Raw genomic sequence first — 23,433 nt, forward strand, 5'->3', positions numbered from 1 at the left:
AGTAATGTTACCATACAACTTTTCTCCTGATAATGCCTTTTATTTATGTTAAAAATGCACAGTAATGCTTGACAGTTTTAAGTAGTAGTTTTTGTATGAAAAACTAAAATTAAAACAATACAAACAGGACAAGAAAAAAAGGCACTAAATTTCCTCGAGTTCTTTGGTGAAAAGGAACCAAACAAACAAGTCCCACTCAAAATACTGATTAAAATAAGAAATTTGGATCTTTCCACCTCAGCCAGAGTTCCTTCGTTAACTAATAACGCAATGATTAATTTGACATCATCCATGAAACTAAAACTTTAACTCTCAATCGTCTAACGTAGAGAGGATAATTTAGTCCAGCTTTGCTATCTGTAGATAAATCATGGCACTAACCAGGGTCCATAGTAATTTGGTGGTGGGCCAGGTGGGGGGCCATTTTGAAAACCAGGTGGGGGCACGAAGGGTGGAGGATGATTATAAAATCCTGGATGATTACCTGTACAAAATGAGAGTTTACTTCATGTAAAGAGATATACAATACAGGAAAATGAAGGCGACTTAAATTAATAACATACATACTTGCTAAGAAATCACAAAAGTAAGCATGTGATTTTGTTTATTAGCTGAGCCACTGGGAAAGATAAAAATGAAAACAAAGAGTACCAAGTACTTTCAGGTACTTTGTGGCCCAAAGATGCGTTAAATACACGAAAGTACTTGGCACTCTGTCTTTTCATTTTGAACTTTCCCAGTGGCTTCAGGTAATACATAATTGAATGACACACCTCTCTCTCTCTCTTTGCTGTTTATCGTAGCAATGGAAGATGTTACCACGTAAGGGGGACCTTGGGATGTGCTTTGCAGATGGTCAGTGGAATCAGGAAAGCGACAATGTTATTGTGGGAAAGGAGTGTGGGCAAACTGTTTTGTGTACCAAATATAATGAATCACATTACAAGAGGGTCCTCTGAATAACAAAATGGTGTAATATATTTCTGATGCCTGAAACGTATTCGAAGAGCAAATGTGGAGGCTGGAGGGGAGTTAAAAAAATGCTATTGTGATAACAAGGCAGGTCTTAGAAGAGGTATGGCATTCTGTTACCTTGGGGAGATACTAGTCTACGAAGCAGTTGTTGAAAGAGGAAAGAAAGAAATTAGCTGGATGAGAGAGAGAGAGAGAGAGAGAGAGAGAGAGAGAGAGAGAGAGAGAGAGAGAGAGAGAGAGAGAGAGAGAGAGAGAGAGAGAGAATGTATGTGGTCGGGAAATTTTGTTACTAGCAAGAAACTGGAGAGATGTGGTATCAAGACTGGAAAAAAAAAGAAATAAAAAAACTAAGATGGTTGGGGCATGTGATGAAAAGGAAAGAACATATGGAAGTAGCCGGGTGAGAACCAACAGTACAAGACATTAGAGAGTAAACAAAACTCATTTAAAATCAAGCCTTTACAGCAGAAATTTATGTAAAAACATTTAGGTAATAACTGACTTTTCAATAATACAATAAATAAAAAAGTAACAATAGTTGGCAATTGTACAGACACCAAGAAAAATTATCAAAATATAAAAACATGAGATGTTTCAATGAAGCTCAATGATTAAGAAAAAATTAGACTTGTTTAAAATAGCACTGACGTAAAAGTCAGTGAGACATGAGAAGCAATCCTATATCATCTACTTCCTCACCTGGTCCATAATTATAAAAATTGTTGTTCTGCCACTTATTCTTGAACTCCTCGGGGTCTCTTTCCGGTGGTTTATTCGGGCCAGACGGTTTAGTTATTTTTTCCGTGTTGCTTTTCGTCACCTTAAATGTCTCTGGAACATCCTTACCTATGGACAATAAATAAGAACTGTAGAGGACAATCAGAGATAATTTATGCAAAAACAATTAGCATAGTTACTCGAGTAATCTGTCGTTAGTATTCATCTGTCGTTAGTATTCAATCACAAAACACAAGAAAACCATGTTCGTCGATATGTATCAATGTCAATTACAATACAGTGAAAACAATCCTTGAGACTCAGCCACTCATCAGTATCTCTGGTATCATTCTATTCACACATACACACACTATTACACAAAAATGAGAAAAATACTATTATGACTTACCCTGTAACCGCCTCTCCAGCAGATTCTTTTTCTGAAAAGAAAAATATAAACTCATTAATCAACTCATTAATCTAAGATAAAAAAAATCAAACATACAAAAACAAATAGTATCCTTTTGACATGCTAGCCATCAATAACATGGGTTTGGTGTCAGGTAAAGTGACACCATCAGGAATTCTTGTTACTGCTCCCAGTCCTTTTTTCCTGTGTTGCAGTCAATCACAAAGACATTTCTTTGACATCTAGTATGTTTAAACCTTCTCTCACATTTGCAAAACTTTTAAATCTAACACATTACTAATGTCAATGAATGTAATCCCCATTCATAACACAATCAACAAGAAAAATAACAGAATAATATATATTCATCCTTGTGCCATATTGAGAAAAAAGTAAAGATGGCAGGCAAATACAGACTCTAAAAAGAAAAAAATATGGAGACTGAAAAATAACATTTTAAAACAGTATGAGGAAAAGTGTCAGAAAAAAAAGCAGAAACAAAATGACTCAGAAGCAACATACAAAAGGTGGTTGGGGTATATGGCGTACGAATGAAAATTTACAATACACAGACTGTGGTGTACACAAAAATAATGAAGAGACAAGTGTCTTCTAACTCTTGTGAGGGGTATCATAGGTAAACAATACAGAGGCCAATGGGGAGATGAGGAAGGCAAACCTTAGAGGACTTTAGAGAGGAAGGAATCGGAGCCTTGACATAGAGGAGGGCTGAAATAAATTACATGGAACAACTATGTAAACAGGCTGCCATTATATGTGGAGGAAATTAGAAATAATAGTGGAGATATTAAAAGAATATATAGGATGCAGATAGAAATTAATGTAGATAGCAAACAAAATCACTAAATCTACTGAATAGAGTAGACATTAGCTAGAGGATGCTGATAGGGGGGAGGGGGGATAAACAATGAAGTATACAATGTTTAGTGTAGAATTTGGGGTTACAAGGGTGGAATGAAAATGTGAGAAGGGATAGGGAAGGTAAAAGAAAAAAAAAAAAAACCTTGAAAATAACAACTCAACATGTCTTAATAGCAAGGGATATTGGAGACAGCAATCACTATAATATTGGAACATAAATATTGTTAGGCAACCTCATAAAATTATGGGGCAAAAGAGAAAAGTTACCAAGTATTCTTAAACTTCATTTCAACCCTGCTGTTACTAATTTCTTTTTATTCTTTAATGACAAACAATTCTTTCGGTTACAGATTTAAGCTCAAGTGTTCCTTTCCTTGTATAATTCAATTTTGACTGATTCTGAAGCCAAGTCCTTGACTAAATGCACGTATGAAGTTTGTTGGCAGTAAAGAACATATATAGATTAATAAATTTGGCAGACTGCAGAGCAAGTTCTTGAATTGGTATCTTCCCCAAGACCAATTGAATTTCATCATAATTGAAGACTTCTTCGAGATATATTTTTGTCTTCAGTGATTATAATAAGTCCAAAGAAATCTAAAAATTGATGCAGCAATCCTGTACTTGCATCAAATGGTTGGCAGGATTCTTTGTTAAAATAATTTTTTTTGATAAATTCAATGCTTTCTGACACATTAGTACTGCTCAACTAAATGCATTTTATATTTTCTTAACCTTCCATAAAAATTTCTTATGCACTCGATACAACAAGATGCCTTGGAATCAAAACACTACCTCTAATTTTTTCTGATCTTTATAAACTCAGAATTAATTATCTGTTTTTAGTTTACATCTCAACCATTTGAGCAATCACAGTTTTTTTCTTTTTAAAACATATTCTGTGGGCACTTTTCAAGACCTTTTTTTTTTTTTGGAAGGATTGAAAAGTTAAAATATACAACAGTATAGAAGTGACAGTTATTTAATACATTTCTTGACACCTTGAATGATACGGCATGGCTAACCAGATACCTTTAAGGGGCTTGGGGAACAGTGAACCAAATGACAAATCACCTGGTCACAAGTTAAAATTGAAATGGTGTACCATATTAGAATTTTCAACTTTTAGACATGCTTATCTTTAATTTTTTCCAATACAGGAGGAGAGAAAAACAGTACACTAAATTAGGTAACCATCCCAATAAAGCACACTTCTCTATTGCCACCTTTTGATGCAGTAAAAATTGCATTATCAAACACTGTACAGTATACATGTATTACTAAACTGAAGTGTATCTGTTGTCCTTAAACTGTTGATGTTCAGTTATATAAAACAGATTCCAATGTCTACATTTTCTTGATAACGTAGAGTGGATTTCAGTTTGGTAACTGAAAAATTAAGCAGTCATCTGTGTCTCAATTCTAAAAAAATCAAAGATATTTAATCATCTAGATTATCATCATCAAAAAGTTTGACCAAACCAGTGAGTTACTCTAAATATGTATTCTCAAAAGGCTGGCCAACCATCTTCAGTAATTAAACTCAAACTTAACCAACTTAACAACTGTATAAATATGAAGTGATCAAGATTCTGACAAAATTTCCTTCTTTGAAAGATTTGACATTTGCTGTTAGCTGAAGAATACAAACCTTTATGCATATATAGCCTTAAATTTGAGTATTTCAAAGGTTAGACCATCTAGCCTTTACAAAGGAAAGCAAATTGGCAAAGGCAACCCTTTCATAGACAGCAGACTTCCACTCTTCTATCCTGTGTAACAAACCTCAGTACACCTTACAAAAAGAACTGGCTCATTCAACTGAAGTGGAAGGTGAGTGTAAAGAAGAAGAGGGGCCTATATTTAAGTAATGGTTTGTATTTTACAAGTAAAAATAATTGAAGTGCTCACATGAAAAGGCGAACCACTGAATTATCATTACAAGCACATGTCAACTCAATCTTGTGCACATCAGCGGAACCTGAATGAGCTGGGTATAAAATCAGCCCACAGGCGTTTTCTCAAATTCAGATTTATCTATCTCGCTTGACATAAATGGGTCAAGAAAGGTAATGGGAAGTTTTATCTCACCGAGATCAATAAGGGAGAAGCGGACCTTTAATATACTTGTGACTACAAATGAATTTCAGGAACCAGGACACCACAGGCTATTACCAGAAGACCTACTGACATTTCTGTCATTGCAATGTGCCCATATTCTTACAGAACCAGCCAAAAGGATTGTTAACTTCCCTAATAAACTCCCATAGAATAGAATGTTCATCTTAAAACAGATAAACAGAAATAAGACATAACTCAGTATGTCTGGAAAAATGTCAAACTTTAAACAAATACAAACATAAACAGCCACAAAACAAATATTTTATAGCTTGCACTGGGGAAGTAAGGCACTTTTACGCAGCCTCTTCTTAACTTGGAACTCTGACCAATCATACCATTGTTCCACACTTCGACATAAGATCAAAATATCTAGTATCCAACAGCAAAACATCTTGAAAAAAATAGTGTGGTACCTATCTTAAATGCAGCATATTACACTGAAGGTTCATCTGTGGAGCAGCAGTGAATGACTTGTTAAAAATCAAAGTAATGAAATAGGGTTCCAATGATAATTACCACTGTTGGGGAAAAGGCACTCTGATTTCTTAATTTGTTACATAAAATTTAACTGAAACTGTAACAATACAACATTACCTGTCTTTAAATAATGAATGTGAACTAAGAACCTTTTGTGTATGGCAAATCAAATCATGATGGGGCTAAGACCTCATGGAATTAGGAGGGATGTGTTTCTGATAATTATTAATTCACTTTTCCTAATAGGTTAAACACCCCTGACTTTAACAAAAGAAATGGCAGTCCATATAAATCACCTAATTTTCTTGAGAATTGCAAAATAAATTCCAAAGGAACTACCATTTACCCTGTCCAGTACGGTGACTGCTTTTTTTATGATTTACCACACAGTTCTTTTAAATAAAGTCCCTTTCAGTTTTCATATAAACCAAATTTTCTGATTAACAAACCAAAATTCTACTGTTGACCAACAACAAAATTGGATGCAACCTGTTCCATAAAGACACAAACCACCTTTATTTAGGCAGATTCTGTAACATTAAACTTCAAAGAAAATGCATGTCAGCACACTGGATACCTCCTGACAGAGGTAATACCCCATTCACAACTGACATGTTGCCATCATTTGCAAAGAGTAAGGTAGAAGCATATTTATACCAATACAAGATCCTGGAGGAGGAACACCTCAAAGGAAAAAGAACTCATATTTATGAAAGAAAAATCAGTCTGAATTACGTGTCCAACCAAATAGCAAATCATCTGATTTACTTATACAGAAAAGATACTTGAGAGTGAGGCACTCTAAAAAAAAAGCTCCAATTAGTTATCTTCTACTAACGTTATTACAAGTAGCCAGAATTTCAATGAAACTGTGACACATCCGGTATCATCTGATTCCAGTAATGCTTGGCAAACACTACATACATAATAAAGCTGTATTTAAAAAAAGATGTTAAACTGCAACCTATTCTTACAAGTTACATTGTAATATAGTTAAGAATTTCTTATATTCTAAATTTGAACACCTAACTTCAAGATAAATGTTAATCAATATTATCACTACATGTGACGAGGAAAACCTGGAACTTTTGGTTCTACTCTGTCATCAAGTAACACCCATAAAGATGACATTCTGAAACGAATCTGAGGATTTTCTCACAATAACATTCCATGACTAGCCTTCCCTAGATGATGTGTCAGTCCTGGAGGGGTTCTTTCAACTTGCTCCATTAACTAGCTCCAAACCAATTAACTCTGACTGCAGATACTGCAGTGATTACTACCTTTCCAAGATTTCATAGTATACTTTATTTGGTTCATTTTCACCACTTAAAATTTCTCTGATTTTGTGTTTTTTCAACTGTTTTTTAATGATGAATTAAGCCTTGGTCCTGCAAGTTGTTCCAATGGAAAAAAAAATATAAATAAATAAATACCCTAACACTTATGTAGTGAGATGTCTCACATACCCAATATCAATGTTAAATACAAAGAGAATTTGCTCAATCTCTTCAGTCCAAAGAATTTTCTATCATCTCAACCATCAACATCATGGTACATAAAATAAATGACTTGACTGAGGTGTTACATATTACCAAAAGTAGGTCTACTATGGAATCCTACCATTCTTTGTGATTGTGTATAAATTCAAAATCATAGTTCTCTTGATGTTTCCACCATAGCTGAGGTAACATCTGACAAGTTATCCAGAGCCATGGTCAATGTGATGCAGCAAAAGAAATATCAATTGATACACTTCTTTTCCAAACCATTACCAAATGTACAATACAGCTATGTACTGTGTGGCAATACACCTTTAGGTATGACTAAAATAGCTCACACCTGCGTAAGAGTAATCAACTATAAGTTCCATGATGACTGTGAGGACAAGCTAAAAATATTATGAATAAATCTCATACAATGGTATTCAAAACTTGGATGACTACCAAAATTTGGTGACTTGTAAATGACATTCGATGATAATTAAGTTTAAAGACTTGGAACATCAACAATCCAGCATTCAGCAGAAGAATAAGCTTCTGAAAAGTGCGAGATGCATGAAAATCATCCTGACTTGGCAATGAATTAAGTTCACCCTTTTCTACCATGTTAGACGCCTGAATTCCAATCCTTCCTACAATTTAGCCTCTTGAAATTTTCTAGGTTTTCACTAGTTGCCATCCTGGTACTTATCTTCTACATCATAACTTAACAACTACTACTTCCCACTCCCTAGACCACTTAGGGAGGTGCTACCTGCAGAGGGCCCTGTGTAGCACAAAGCTGAAATAATTGCTGCCTTTCATTTTCATCCATGACCTTTGGTCTCCTCTAATATACTTCTTTACCTCTTTTTTTAACCTTTTGCTTTTCACTTAATAACAAATCTTTCAAGCAGGGTCTATGAAAGCCTAAAAAAAAAAAAAAAAAATAGCTTGTGATCACAGTAAACTGCTATACAATTACAGTATAAAATATATTTCTCCTAAAAATGTTGGACATCTGATAAGTCTACCCTACACAATCCTTAATATTCTGTCTGAATTCCCATGACCTTTAGGGCATAACCTCACTGTCTGATGTTTCAACCCACCACAACTGAGAAAAACTCCTACACAAATCACAGGCTAACTAGTCAACTTGGATTGAGAGGATCCAATTGGAAGCAGTCCACTTTTTTTAAAAGTCATTGGGGTCCCTAAGTTGTTTAAGTTTCAGTAATTCCAATTCATAGGAAAGAAAGTAAACTCATCCCTCTAGTAAACATTAAGGTGTTTGGATTATAATAATTACAGAATAATCTCCACTCTTCCATTATTCTTCAATGTTTCATATATAACAATTTGTCGAAAATTGTATTTTTCCTAACTATACAAACCTGAGGTCCTTTAACAATAGGAATGTAACTTGCGGAGGCTGGAACCGGTCGTAAGCTTCGAACAAGGGAGTTTGGTAGTTAATTAACTGCTTGTCCGACACTCCGCGAACCGCGCGACTGGGAGGTGAAGAATCACTTTGCTTTAGGCCCAGGAAAAACAGAGTGAGGGGTGGCATGAGGTGTGACTATGTGTAAAGGACCTCAGGTTTGTATAGTTAGGAAAAATACAATTTTCGACAAATTGTTATTTGTTCCGATACGTAATACAAACCATTGGTCCTTTAACAATAGGAAGACTCACTTCTTGGTGGGTGGAATCTGAGTCGATGAACAGACTGGTGTTCATCCAACCTTGGTTCCCTCCCTGGTCGTAAGAGCAGAGGGAGGGATCCTAGCCTCTCCCCAATGATCGGGGTATGTGCCGCAGGATCAGTGGTCAGACCTCTGGACCCAAGTAATAAGAGGGAGGCCAGCGTACCTCTTAAAACTAGCAAGCAAGAACTTGTTCCTATTGCAAGAGGCAATATGAAGTCATGGGTTTGTCTCTTGTTGGCTTCCACTTCCCTCCCCTTGTTGGGGGAAGTGGTGGATAATTGCTCCTATCCCTAATGAAAGGGATAGGATGGAGCTCGGTCGAGTAGCTTACCTGCATCGGTCTCCTGTTCCAGCGTAGTGACGACAGCGTCCCTCTGCCCACAGGTAGAGGGGGAGAAAAGGATGAGGAAGAGAAGCCAGTCACACTCTCATTCACTCATCCATTCATGCAGTCACACAAGGATGCGATGCTGTTCTGTCCGCTTGGGTGCTGGGTAAGCTACACAACCAGTTGAGCAGCCACCACAGATCCCAAGGAATAAGTGTCCAAGGACCTGTGGGCTTATCCCGAAGGTAGAAGGAGGTGAAGGTGGTCTGGTTGGTCCAGACCCTTGCCTTCAGGACCTGCGCCACGGAGAAGTTCTTGCGGAACGCAAGAGAAGGACCAATGCTCCTGACTTCGTGGGCTCTCGGACAAAGGGTACGGATGTCGTCGCTACCATCAGCTTCGTACGCCCTCCTGATTACCTCACGCAGCCAGAAAGAAAGTGTGTTCTTGGATACTTCTTTCTTGGTCACCCAGGTGCTAACGAAGAGGTATCGACACTCAGGCCTGAGGTGCAGAGTTCTCTTCAGATAGCGCCGTAGCGCCCTCACAGGACAAAGCAGCATCTCATCCCCATCGTTATCGAAGTCCAATAGGGAGAGGATTGTGCATGACTCGAACTGGTCATCAGGGACCAAAGGATTCTGAGTCTTTGCTACGAAGTTCGGGACGAAATCGAGCGTCACAGATCCCCAATCCCCTGGAATGCTTGACGTCGAAGGAAAGACCACGAAGTTCCCCTACTCTCTTCGCCGATGCCAGGGCCAGCAAGAAGAGGGTCTTGAGGGTCAGATCCCTGTCTGACGACTCTCAGAGTGGCTTGAAGGGACTTCGAGTCAGACTCCTAAGGACGAGTGTCACATCCCACCCTGGGGGCCTGAGTTCCCTGGGTGGGCACTCCTCTTACGAGGTTCCTGTTGTCCAGCCACCAGGCTAGGTCCTGTCTCACCTCCTCCGTGAGGGACACGGGGAAGTACGGCGGGTCTCTTGCCTGTGACCAACTCTCCTTTAGTCTCCACTGGAGAGACCGCAGGTGAAGACGCCCGTGAGGGACTAACTTCTCCAGTGACGACAGGTGGCCGATCACGACCTGCCACTGCTGAGCTGGCTATTCCTGCCGAGACAGGAACTGGGTGGCTGCCTCCCTGAATCTGCTGATCCGCGAGTCTGCGGGGAAGACTCGCCCTGCTACCGTATCGATCAGCATACCCAGGTACTTCATCCTCTGCTTGGGCTCGAGATCTGACTTCTCCAAGTTTACCACGATCCTCAGATTGCGGCAGAACTCGAGGAGTCGATCCCTGTCCCGTAACAACTGCGAGCGGGAACTCGCCTGGACTAATCAGTCGTCGAGATACCTCAAAAGACGTATCCCTGACGAGTGGGCCTAAGCAGACACCAGAGTGAACACTCGCGTGAACACCTGTGGGGCGGCTCAGAGACCGAATCAAAGTGCCCTGAATTGGTATTGTCCCATCGAGGATGAAGCAGAGGTACTTCCTGGAGGAGTGATGAACGGGTATCTGGAAATAGGCATCCTTCAAGTCCACCGAAAGCATGAAGTCGTTCTCCCTGATGGAGTCCAGCACGGAGCGTGCCGTCTCCATCGTGAACCGAGACTGGCAAACGAATCGGTTCAGGGGAGAGAGATCAATCACCGGGCGCCAGCCCCCGAAGACTTCTCCACCAGGAAAAGACGGCTGTAGAAGCCCAGTGACCGATCCCTCACGATCTCCACAGCTCCTTTGCCCAGCATGGCTTGGACTTCCTGCCGAAGTGCTACGTCCTTGGATGATCCGGAAACGTATGTCTGAAGGTGGACCGGGTTGGAGGTGAGGGGTGGCCGAGACTTGAAGGGTAGTAGATACCCCTCCCAAAGGACGTCTACTATCCAGGTCTCCAATCCATAGCGCTGCCATGTTGCCCAATGGCTCGCCAGACAACCCCACCGCTTCCGGCAGCAGGTGAGGGGGAACGGCGTCTCTAGCGTTTCCCACCTCTCTTCGACTTCTTCCCAGCTCCCCCTCGTGAGGAGGAGGGCTGGGAGGAGGCTGGTGACGGTCGCTCCTTGAAGAAGTCGAAGGCAGAGTCTTTCCTCTGGGCTTCGACAATGCGATCGTCTTGGCCGCAGAGGAAGTGCTAACCAAACACTTGGGCTTGGCCGCAGTAGCTCGAGGCTGCCCAGACGCCTTCGAGACTGCCTGGTGGACTAAACGGTCACTGTCGTCAGTGCGCTGTTGTTCCACCGCAGCGTCCACCATCTCTCCTGGGAAGAGAGAGGAGGAACTCCGCACCGGTCCGTTGCGAAGACCCAGGGCCGCCTCACGCCCAGCCGCCCTGGTCACTCGGGTGAGGACTGCGTCCCTACGCCTCAAAACCAGGTTGGCCCACAGGTTTGCCGTTTGGTGGGCTAGGTAGGAGATGGCTCTACCTCCAGACTGGCACAGTCTCCTGAAAGCCGGGTCACCTTCAGAAGTGATATTTCCCGAGGTGGCCGCGACCTTAGACACTGTGAGGGACCACAGGTCTAGCCAGGAGACTGCTTGGAATGCCGCCATGGAGGTCGATTCCAAGGCGAGTGCCTCTTGCTGTGAGAACCATAGGTTCTCTGACAGGAGCTGCTGCAGGGACACCCCCGGAGTTAGCCTTGCTAGCTCCGGGTTAACCTGTTTGGGCGGCATAGGGTCCTCCAATGGGACGTAGAATCTTCTCTGTCGCAGTAGAGGCGGGGGAAGTAGCTTGGAAGACCTGCAAGACCGTAGCGAACCCTCCTGTCAGCCAGAGTAGATCGCAGCAGACCCACCGTCGTCCTGGGTTCCTTCTTAGGACCCCAGAACGACTCGAGCCTGGAGGTAGGCTCAGAAGGTGGGGGTGGCGATCCTTCCCCGAGGTCGTTGTGCTGACGAATAAGAGCAATAACCTCCGAAAACGACATCTGGATCTCGGGAGTGGCTGTGTCCTGTGGAGTCGGACTGTCAAGTCCCTCCAGCAAGAGCGCCTCCCGAGACCCTCCTCCTTCAGAAGGAGGAACCGCAACAGACCCCTCCTGGTCTCCTCCCGCCAATGGCGCATACGATCTGGTTCGGTCCTAAGACCGTGCCAGGCTCATAGGGCGTCGTGGTGGGACCGTGAGGAGCGCACTCCCCACAATCACTCCGGTTCGCCTCGCTCTTCCCGGTGTAACCCGAGGAAGTTGAAGGGATCGGAGAGGAAGACCTGACGCTTCCCCCTCGCCCACCAACAGAACCAGTGTGCTTGGGGGGCTGCAGGCGATCGCCAATCCGCGGTGGCGATCAAGCTGCAGGCCTGGTCGCGCGGCTGGAACATAACAGCGGCTCCGGTCCAGAGCGTCAGAGGAGCTGCTGCTGGTCCCCTTACCTGCCCGGTCCCAGTGGGAGCGGCGGTCAGGGGACCGGCAGAGTCCGCTGTCGTGGTGGGAGCAGGCCTGTCCTCACGGCGTGTCGTGCCGCTGGTCCGGCGACCGAGCGGACCTCTTCCTTGCCTCAGCCCGCGGGCCTGAGCCTTGGCTGCACGGTCACCCGCGGGCGACCGCACACCCAGTACCTCTCGCGAACGAGACGCTGAGACGGAACCTGATGTAGCGGCAGAGCCCCTAGCACCAGGTGAGGAGGTACCGGTGTTAGCCAGTACCCCTCTGGTCCCCGTCTTCTTCATCCTTGCGGAAGGAGAGACGGGACCCGCTCCCGAAGGAGCAGGAGGACCAATGGAAGACCACCATGTCACATCGGAGTGAGACGGGCCCTTACAAGCTCCAGAAGGAGACTTCTTGGGGGGGGAGGAGGCGGCCTTCTTCTTCCTCGGCTGTGAAGGCTTGGAAGTCGAAGGGGAAGAGGCGGCAGCAGACGACAACGAAGAAGATGAAGATGAAGACGACGACAACACCTTCCTCCTCTTCTTCTTCTTCGTCAGCTTCCTCAGGACAGTCGTCAGGTCCTCCATCCAGGACAGAGCCAGGGTTGTTGCTGAAGCAACACGGCCCGGCTGCACCTGTCCGGAAGGACCTGCGACTGGAGCAGCAACACCACGGGCAGGAACGTCAGCAGGGGTTGGTCCAGGTACGGCAGGAGGCGGGGCCGTGGCCAGCGACATCCTGGGTACTGGCGGCAGGTCCAGGGGCGAGCTCTTGGGGCACCAGAAGTCAGGGCTGAGGCGAGAGCAGCGAACCCGAGCGGCAGTGTTCGACCCTCCTCGGAATAACTGGAAGCGGCGCCTGAGCAGCAGCTGAAGGTGTTACCATAGTCACATATTGAGTGTAAACAAGGTGAGGAGGGGCGGCATACCCCGGGGTCGAGACAGTGGTGGTAGAGGGGGTTACCGGACAGTGCGTTACCGGTGCAGAGCCACTCGCCAGGTGATGCAACAGCCCCCGAACACTCGGTGTCCCCTGGAGACCCAGCGAAAACCAAACCTGGCCGAGGTCATCACCCACGGCAGGCACACCTGAGGAGGCAAAGGTCGTGTTAGTAGTGGGGGGTTCCCCCTCGCCTGGGGGGGTGACAAGTCCCACCCCAAACGAACAGAAGACCCCGAGTACAACTGAGTGTCAGGGTATCTCGCCCCCTCCTCTATGCTCGACGGATCGGGTGAAGAGAAGGAGCGAGAAACCCCCCCCCAGGGAAAGGAGTCATACGTGGGAGTTGAGATGGAGGAAGGAAAGAAGACGATGTGTTTGTGACCAAGGAAGTAGCCGGAGAACTTTCTGATGACTCCCTAGCAGGCTTACGTCGCTTCCTCCTCCCTTCATATCGCGCCCACTGCTCCTCTGACCACAAACAACAAATATCACAAGGCTCGGTGCGAGAGCATTCGCACCCCCGACACCGAGCACATAATTCATGAGGGTCAACCTCAAGAAAGGAGCGGAAGGCCCCACACTTATGGCCCTCCACACCAGGGCACAGTCTGCGGCTGATGAGGGGGCGTGAGGAACTCTCCAGCTCACGGGAATCCATAATAATAACAAAAATACAAAAAGCACAAGTACTCACAGTATTTTGACACAAGCACACTAGTATTAGAGAACAAACCAAAGTTTTGAAGATACAAAGCATACGACGAAAGGCGGGCAGAGAGAAGTGGAGAACACGTCTGTCACCCAGCGCGGCCGAAAGTAAAGTGATTCTTCACCTCACAGTCACGCGGTGCACTGACTGTGTGACAAGCAGTTAGCTACCGAACTCCCTTGTTCGAACCTTACGACCGGTTCCAGCTGCCGCAAGTTACATTTCTATTGTTAAAGGACCGATGGTTTGTATTACGTATCGGAACAATCTCTTTTTCTTAAATACAAACCAATAACTTACTTTGTCAATGCTAAAGGTTCGATGTGTGTAACCCCACTCACACATAAAATAAGATCCTGCTAATGTTGAGTGTGAGGTTATCATCATGAAGGAAAAGAGCCTCTTCTCATGTCTCCTCCTTAGTATCAAGCTTTGCTCTCAAACAGAAATCTGCATTCAGCTGGCAGGGAGGAGGATCCTCTGCATAAGGCAATGATTTATTAATGTGTATACAAAGTGAATGTTCCAAATCTCCGAACAACGAACAAACCACTACTTTACTTAGCCAATCATCTTCTGGGAGGGAAGGCAATCACAGTAAAAAAAAAAAAAAAAATTCCTATGATTATGAGAGCATCAGGTCAGCCAGTACCGTACCTGATTTTGCTATAATGTCAACTATTTGAGCCTGGTATTCTTTTGAGCTGTGTTGTGCAATCAGCTTTGAAAGCTTGACTGAGACCCTTTTAACAGTTTCTTGCTTGTCTGAAAGCCACTCTTGGAGACCACATAAAAGGGCGTTAGGAGACAACCAGTACAAGAAATGGGGTTTTTGTTCATATAACAGGATTCTCTATAGGTTTGTGAATATTTGTAATAATTCAAACTTCCTTTATTTGTGGCACTCAATATTTTCAATTCTGTACCTTAATTTGTATGTGCCACTGTTGTATAGACTATCCGGGTTTCATTCACCAATAACATAATGAAATAACTATATATTCACTATCAATATGGTTGCATCATGGGTGAGAATCCATCGCAGTGCCAAGTAGTGAAAATTTCCAATTTAAATTGAATATACCAATTGACTATATCTAAAAATGTAATTCTTTAAAATAAATTTTTTCATACAACCCAATACTTGAAAGTAGGCCCATTTTGTGGTGACAATAGCTTCCCAGATGTTTCACTGCTCTTTAAAACAAGCATTCTGGGATTACTGCTAAGGCAACACATGCCTCTACAAGCTACAGATAAATTATTCTATATGAAGGCAAAGGTTAAAAGTTTAGTACAAATTCTGAGGGCTTTGAAGCTACAATTCCTTACTTAACAAGACTGTATGAGATCCCCTGAACTATTTACAAACTGGAATGACAACAGTAAAGGACAGACGAAACAGATAAGACTGACATCTCCCTTCATGCACATCTATGCAAGACAGTCTACATTTGTACAAAGTCTGAAGGGATTCCCTTCACCCTTGTATGAGTTGTGATAGCGAGTGAGACAAACACTGATATAAAGACAGACGGGTATATCTATAAACGCTCATCTATCTTTCTACCACTTTACAACTGAAATTCCTATGACTGTGTAGGAGATGCAATGACATGGTAAGCATGACAGATAATACTGCTACAGAGAAATATGGTTAGACACTTACTGACAAGGCTTGTAACCAAGTAAGGTCAAATCAGTCTCAAATGTTTTACCTACCAGTTAAAGTAGGCATACAGGCAACAAGCCTGATTTGTAAAATTAGTCAGACTTAAATGGTATGTACAACCTTAACATGCCTATCAAATGATTTAATTAAATATTATCTACATATAAATGTATCATTCACTGCATCATCTTACTTTAGGGTAAGAGGTCATAATGTAACAGTATGAAGAATGCTATGCATAACACAGCTGAGATAAACGAATAAAGAGAAAATAAAATTAAGAATTGCAGAAACAGTTGTTAAAAAGATACAAGTTCATAAATATATCAAGGTATGCCTTAGCTGATCACTAGCCACAGATCAAAGCTGTAATGTGGACTATGTTTGGGATAAGCAGAAAACAATATGGTGTTCATGGGTCACTCTTCTTTAGCCCTTAATCTGAGCAAAGGAGAATCCTCAGTGGGTTCCACACACTATTCAACAAGGATAGAGTGGCACAGGTTTCTACTGAACAGCTAAGTCATTTTGCAAGTTTTGCCATAAGATTGGTAAGACCACACTTATGTATTGTGTAAAAGCAGACAAAACGTTTAACAATACGTAATACATTGGGGCTCTTACCAATACTAACCACACTAAAGATGATTGAATGTCAAGAAAAATATGGTGTGCTTTCATATTAGTCAAAGAAATGTAAAGTTCAGCCAAAAAAAAAAAAAAAAAAAAAAAAAAAAAAAAAAAAAAAAAAAAAAAAAGTTCAAGTGAACAAGATATGAGACAGAAACCTGGAATGGATAACTTTTCAAACTTACTTTCATTTGATCTGGGTTTGCTTAAAACTATTAGATAACAGATTAAGGCAAGTAGTTAATGAATTAAAAGATCTATTGTGCCATGGACCTGGGTCCCTAACAACCAAAAATGACAAATTTTTAATCAATTTGTATCTTTCATAGCTAACAAACCTGAGTTCTTAACAATAGGATAATCTTTTAGCACTAGCTGGAAAACCGGTAAAAACAATCAAAGATTGTAAATAAGGAATCTGTGGCATCTGGCAACTCATGCATATACGGAGTGGATGCTTGGTCATCGACCAAAGATCGTACCCTAGCAAAATATGTCTTTCTTTTACCACCTTGGAGACCGGAGTTTCGCTTTCCTCTCCTATTCCAAGCCGGTTTTTTAATTTTTTGGACTGTACCTTAAAGTATGGTATCCTTTATAAACGAGATGTAGTGGGCAATTCAAAACTTTATGCAAATGAGATCAAGTCGTGTCTATACTCTCAAGAGGGTTTTGCCAAAGAACTGTTCCTCAATGGAAGGTGAAAATCAGAGTGTGGCAATATTACAGAGGTTTGACAAAACAAGAAGAGACTGAAAGAAATGGATGATAAGTAAAGGCACAAATCATGCCTTCTGTTGACCAGCATAAAAAAAATGTTGCATCCACTCAGTGGCATCAGATGATGAGATGGCACAATAATAGCACATCTCTAAAACGCTGAGAAAGGAGATATATATACCTTGTGAATATGCTAACACAAGTGGGAAAATAGAACAAGATTACAGTAAACTGCCACTGACATCCCAAATAATACATTTCCTAAACCAGTGCCACCTAATACCCATCTTTCCAACTGTTCAGTTTGATGAGAGTTGATAACTTTGAAAGGCAGACTGTCAGGGACAGTCTAACAAAATAAATGCACCTTCATGAAGATAAAAAGGTGCTGATCTGCCAGGTCTATGAGGTGATAAATACTATGCTACAAACCAAAGGATTCTATTGTCAGATGTATAGATTGCCTGCTTTTCTTCAACATGCAAGTTAACAGTTTCCTATAAATATAAATTAAACACTTTGATGTTTAACAAAGGTGCATAGTTCATAAAAAAAAAAAAGCACAACATTCTCTGCTTTTTCTCCATTGTTATCAAGGTTTCCTTTCAAATTTTCAGGTGATAAATTCTTTAGTGTTTAATTTACCTGCAGCTTCATAGTTGGCAAAATAAAGTTCTATGGGTCTGACCTGTGAAAATTATTTGTAGTTTAATTACCACAGTTTTCAAAAGATAAGAAAAAAAACCCTAAATACACTGTATTTATAAATGACGGATGAAGATTGAAAAACTCGTCTCTGTTCCTCCTTGTATCCTGAGATGTCTAGAGAAACTCTTTTTGTCCACTGCAGCACCAATAAGTCAATAGGAATGTCTGCAAATTGAACCAAAAGTCAGTCATTATCAAAATCTTAATTACTTACTTAACCTTAATGACAATTACATATATACCTGTGCACAAGTGTTTTGCTTAAGTACCAAACAAAACTATGGACACACATCAGGAAAATCTCAGTATGCTTAGATCAAAGATTCATTCAAAGAGAACTGCAAAAACAATCACAACCTTGAAAAGTTGTACTTGACAGTAAACATAATTAGTAACTGATTACTAAGACTCATTACAACAAAACTTATAATTTCACTTCTATGCAGTACCACTTTTACACACAATGAATATTTGAAACACTAAGCATTATCTTACAGGATCACAATATCTGTCCAATAAAATACACCAAATACTATGAAGGGTAATCCAATTCAATTTTTTCATTCATACATTCCTACTACTTTTTCAGTATGAAGCCACATACAACTACACAATCTTTGTATGTATGCATACAACGATGTTTCATAAAAGCCTTCAATTTCAAGGAAGTTTTAGCAGGGTGCCAAATAAGGCAAATTGCTTTCTTGAGTGAAGAATGCCTGATGCCAGTCGGTTCCTACTCTACACTTACCAACATCTAGCCATCTTAGTAGAGTCGACCCCCCCCTTTCATTGCGGATTTTTCTGTGGAATGTATATCCACATTATTCATGGAAAATACACCTATTTGGGGAATTTTTCATAAATAAATTTTCACTAATTATTCATATTTTTGTGTTTAAATACATTTTTCATGATAAAACTATTAAAACAGGCAGGTATAAGCATTTTTGGAGGGTTTTTTTCTTGTTTGAACTAAGAAAATAAGAAGTTATAACACTTTTTAAAGGGGTGTCCAGTATTCTCGGATTTTAGCTATTCATGGGGGGTTGTAGTCCCTAACCCCACGAGAACTCCGGGGGTCGACTGTACTACGGTGGAAAAGAATCCTGTATTCTTATTGCCTAGTTTGTTTTCTCTGAATAAATGCAGATTGAAGTTTTTTTCCACACTCAAAATGATCTCAATTATAAATTCCCTTGTCATCTTCAAGGGAACTATAAAGATTTACTTGGCAACCCTAAAAACCCAATTACGTACATGATTACACAATCCATATCAAACAAAGTCAACAAGATTTTCTGGAGGATCAGTAAAATGTCCCTTTGACAAAATACTTAATCACTTCATCAGATTGAAAGACTGCTCACCGTACTTGTAGACTATACCTAATCGATAAAGCCTTCCTACCTGAACACTCCACAGAAAGAGCTAAGTAAACAGAGAGCCCTATTACTGAAGAGCAAATACTCTATGTATATGAAAGATTAACGGTATGCGCAGTGTGCATGCTCCCTTTTAGTATTTTTGTATGGAACAATAATAGTTCAAAGCAATGGAAAATTACTGGCAATACAGGATTCACCCAAATACTGTAATTCGTTCGTGACAGCCGTTAAGGAGGCTGTAACAGCTATGCCGGCAACTCACAGGATACTAACACCAAGGAATCTATTGAGGGCTCCCTCTCATTCACTGACAACATATAGACTTAAGATGTATGATTCAAGATTGTTGTCCGCAAGAAGTCTTAACCCTTAAACGCCGAAGTGGTAAAATAAAAATTGTCTCCCGTGTGCCGGAGGTGTTTAGGAGCGAGCGCGGAAGCGGAAAAAATATTTTGTTCATGAAACTTACCTGTCAGATATATATATAGCTGTATTTTCCGAAGTCCGACAGAAATTAAAAAACTTACGACACACGTAGTGGGAGTCAGGTGGTTAGTACCCATTCCCGCCGCTGGGAGGCGGGTATCAGGAATCATTCCCATTTTCTATTCATAATTTTTCTGTCGCCGGTGTTGTAAACACAGTTTTCAGCACCTCCGTCTTGAATTTAGGAAACTTGGCTACTATAAGTAACTCGATTAGTCTGGGGGAGCTGTCCAGCGTAATGTCGTGTATGGACAAGGCCGTCGGAGATGTTCGGAGGAGCTGACAGCTCACTTTTGCACAGGGCTCTTGAAGAAGAGATCCCTGTTTTGGCAATTTTACAGCTAAATCTGTCTCTCCGTCACAAAAAGCAGATTTGCTCTTCGCTCCTTTTTCGGATCATCTCTTCCCCCAGGCTATGGTAAAAGACATTGCTACCAGCCTACAGGAGAAGGCCACGCAAGATCTCCTCGCACAATCTTCAAGGAGACCTGCGGTTCCTTCGTCCTCGGGAGTTTCGATTCTCAAGAAATCGAAGCCCTTTCGAGGTAGTTCTTCTCGAGACCAGCCCCTCGAGGAAGAGGCACTTCCAGAGGCAGAGCCACTGCGCTTGCCAAGAACAAGAAGTGAAGCAGAAGTCCTTCAGTCACCGGTTGGAGCCAGGCTTCAGCTTTTTGCGCAAGCCTGGGAAGAGAGGGGTGCGGACAAATGGTCCTTGGACATCTTAAAGATGGGTTACCGGATCCCGTTCCTGAAACCACCCCCGCTGTCTACGACACCCAGGGACATGTCTCCTTCCTATCGGGGAGAAAAGCAACAAGTGCTTTACGATCTGTTAGATCAGATGATCGTGAAAACACGCCGTAGAACAGGTCTCCGACCTGAATTCCCCCGGATTTTACAACAGACTGTTCCTGGTGCCAAAGCAGTCGGGGGAATGGCGACCGGTACTCGATGTCAGCAACCTGAACCTCTTTGTCATCAAGCAGAAGTTCAAGATGGAGACACCTCAGTCAGTGATGGGAGCTTTAAGACCGGGGGATTGGATGGCTTCACTAGATCTCCAGGACGCGTATTTCCACGTCCCCATCCACCCCCAGTCCAGGAAATACCTGCGGTTTGTCCTGAAAGGAAAAGTGTTTCAATTCAGGGCTCTCTGCTTTGGACTCAGCACTGCTCCCATGGTATTCACCCTACTGATGAAGAACATTGCGAGGTGGCTTCATCTTTCCAAAGTCAGGATCTCTCTCTACCTGGACGACTGGCTCGTACGAGCCTCCTCGAAAGACCGGTGTCTGGAGGACCTTCACACGACTTTGTCGTTAACGAAGTCCCTGGGGCTTCTGGTGAACCTCGAAAAGTCACATCTGACCCCTTCTCAGTCTTTAGTCTATCTGGGGATTCAGATGGACTCAGTGGCTTTTCGGGCTTTTCCGTCCCAGGGGCGACAACTAGATTGCCTAAGCAAAGTGTCAACCTTTCTGGGGAAGGAATCATGCTCGTTGAGGGAATGGATGAGTCTGCTGGGGACCATTTCCTCACTGGAGAAGTTTGTTTCCCTAGGGAGGTTGCACCTCAGACCTCTTCAATTCTTCCTGGCTGACAATTGGAAGCACCAAAACACTTTGGATTCGATTCTGGTGTTATCAGAAGAGGTAAAGGAACATCTAAGATGGTGGACCGACCCTTTGAAGCTAGCAGAGGGTCTTTCCCTCAAGCTTCAGAACCCCGACCTAGTGTTGTTTTCCGACGCGTCTTCCACGGGGTGGGGAGCAACACTGGGGGGGGGAGGAAGTGTCAGGCACCTGGAGAGGGGAACAGGTGTCCTGGCACATAAACCTCAAGGAGCTGGCAGCAGTTCATCTGGCGCTCCAGTTCTTTCAGAACGAAGTCTCCGGCAATGTGGTGCAGATCAGCTCGGACAACACCACAGCCCTGGCATACCTCAAGAAACAGGGAGGAACCCACTCTCGATCCCTGTTCTTCCTTGCAAAGGAGATCCTGTTTATGGGCGAAGGCACACGACGTCTCTATCCTGACGAGATTCATATCAGGGGTAGAAAACGTCCGTGCAGATCTGCTCAGTCGACAAGGTCAACTTCTGCCGACGGAGTGGACCCTTCATCAGGAAGTATGCCAGAGGTTGTGGAAGTTATGGGGATGTCCTCTCGTAGACATCTTCGCAACTTCCAGGACAACGAGACTCCCGCTGTACTGCTCACCAGTTTCTAGACCCAGGAGCAGTAGACGCCCTTCTTTGGGACTGGACGGGACTAGACGTATATGCCTTTCCCCGTTCAAGGTCCTAGGGGAAGTAATAAGGAAATTCGCGGCATCAGAGGGAACGAGGATGACTCTCATCGCCCCCTTCTGGCCAGCGACCGACTGGTTCACAGAGGTCATGTCCTTTCTTATAGTAGACTTTCCGAGGACTCTGCCTCCAAGGATAGATCTACTCAAACAGCCCCACTTCGAGAGGTATCACAAAAACCTCCCCGCTCTGAGTCTGACTGCGTTCAGACTATCCAGAAGTTGGCCAGAGCGAGGGGTTTTTCAAGACCTGTGGCGAAAGCAATCGCAACGGCAAGAAGACCTTCTTCTATTGCCGTATACCAATCCAAGTGGGCTGTTTTCCGGAGCTGGTGCAGGAAGAAAGGCATTTCCTCCACCTCTACCTCTGTGAGCCAGATCGCAGACTTCCTTCTCTACTTGAGAAATGAAGTTCGCTTAGCGGTGTGCCTACGATAAAAGGCTACAGAAGTGTGCTTTCTGTAGTCTTTAGGCATAGAGGACTGGACTTAGCCAATAACAGAGACCTTCATGATCTTCTGAAGTCTTTCGAGACTTCGAAGGTACCTCAACCAAGAGTTCCTTCTTGGAACTTAGACATTGTTCTAAAGTTTTTGATGTCCAGTAATTTTGAACCTCTCAACTTAGCTTCGCTTAGAAACCTTACAAGGAAGACACTTTTTCTAACTGCTCTGGCGACGGCGAAGAGAGTTAGTGAGATCCAGGCTATAAGCAAGCATGTTGGGTTTAAGAACTCTGATGCTGTTTGTTCTTTAAGCCCTATGTTCTTAGCAAAGAACGAAAACCCGTCCAACCCTTGGCCAAGACATTTGAAATCAAGGGTTTGACAGAGATCGTGGGTAATGAGCCAGAGAGAGTCCTGTGCCCTGTCAGGGCTCTCAAATTCTATTTAGATAGAACGAAGGACTGCAGAGGACCTTCGGGCAACTTGTGGTGCTCGGTTAAGAAGCCCGATCTTCCCATGTCAAAGAACGCGCTTTCTTTCTTCTTGAGAGACACCATTAAGGAAGCTCATTCCACATGTAGTGATAGTGACATGAAGCTTTTAAAAGTGAATGCCCACGAGGTGAGGGCTATTTCGACCTCGATAGCCTTTCACAGAAATATGGCACTCAGTGACATTTTGAGTGCCACATATTGGCGGAGCAACTCGGTGTTCGCTTCACACTACCTGCGGGAGGTGAAAGCGACATACGAACATTGCTCGTCGCTTGGACCATACGTCGCTGCAGACACTGTTTTGGGGGCAGGAGGTAGCACTCATCCTTTCCTTTAGTGGTTAGGTGAGCTTTTAATTGTGTGTGTTGGTTGTGGGGTTGACCGCCCGAGGCGGATCTCCCTTCTTTAGTCTAGTTTAGTGGTATACCTTTTGTAGACTAGGCCAGGTGGTTTTTTTTAC

General features: G+C 42.8%; 1 protein-coding gene across 2 annotated transcripts in view; it reads right to left on the minus strand.

Moving 5' to 3' along the window:
* Positions 1-23,433, minus strand: part of LOC135224651 (uncharacterized) — a gene marked incomplete at its 5' end in the record, with an annotated part of 48,953 nt that overhangs the window by 5,239 nt on the left and 20,281 nt on the right. For both annotated transcript variants that reach the window (XM_064263869.1, XM_064263868.1), the window contains 3 exon segments: positions 382-484; positions 1,675-1,821; positions 2,102-2,132. In XM_064263869.1, coding sequence (XP_064119939.1) covers positions 382-484; positions 1,675-1,821; positions 2,102-2,132 — 281 coding nt within the window.

Source organism: Macrobrachium nipponense, chromosome 12, assembly GCF_015104395.2.
Source record: "Macrobrachium nipponense isolate FS-2020 chromosome 12, ASM1510439v2, whole genome shotgun sequence".
NCBI lineage: Eukaryota > Metazoa > Arthropoda > Malacostraca > Decapoda > Palaemonidae > Macrobrachium > Macrobrachium nipponense.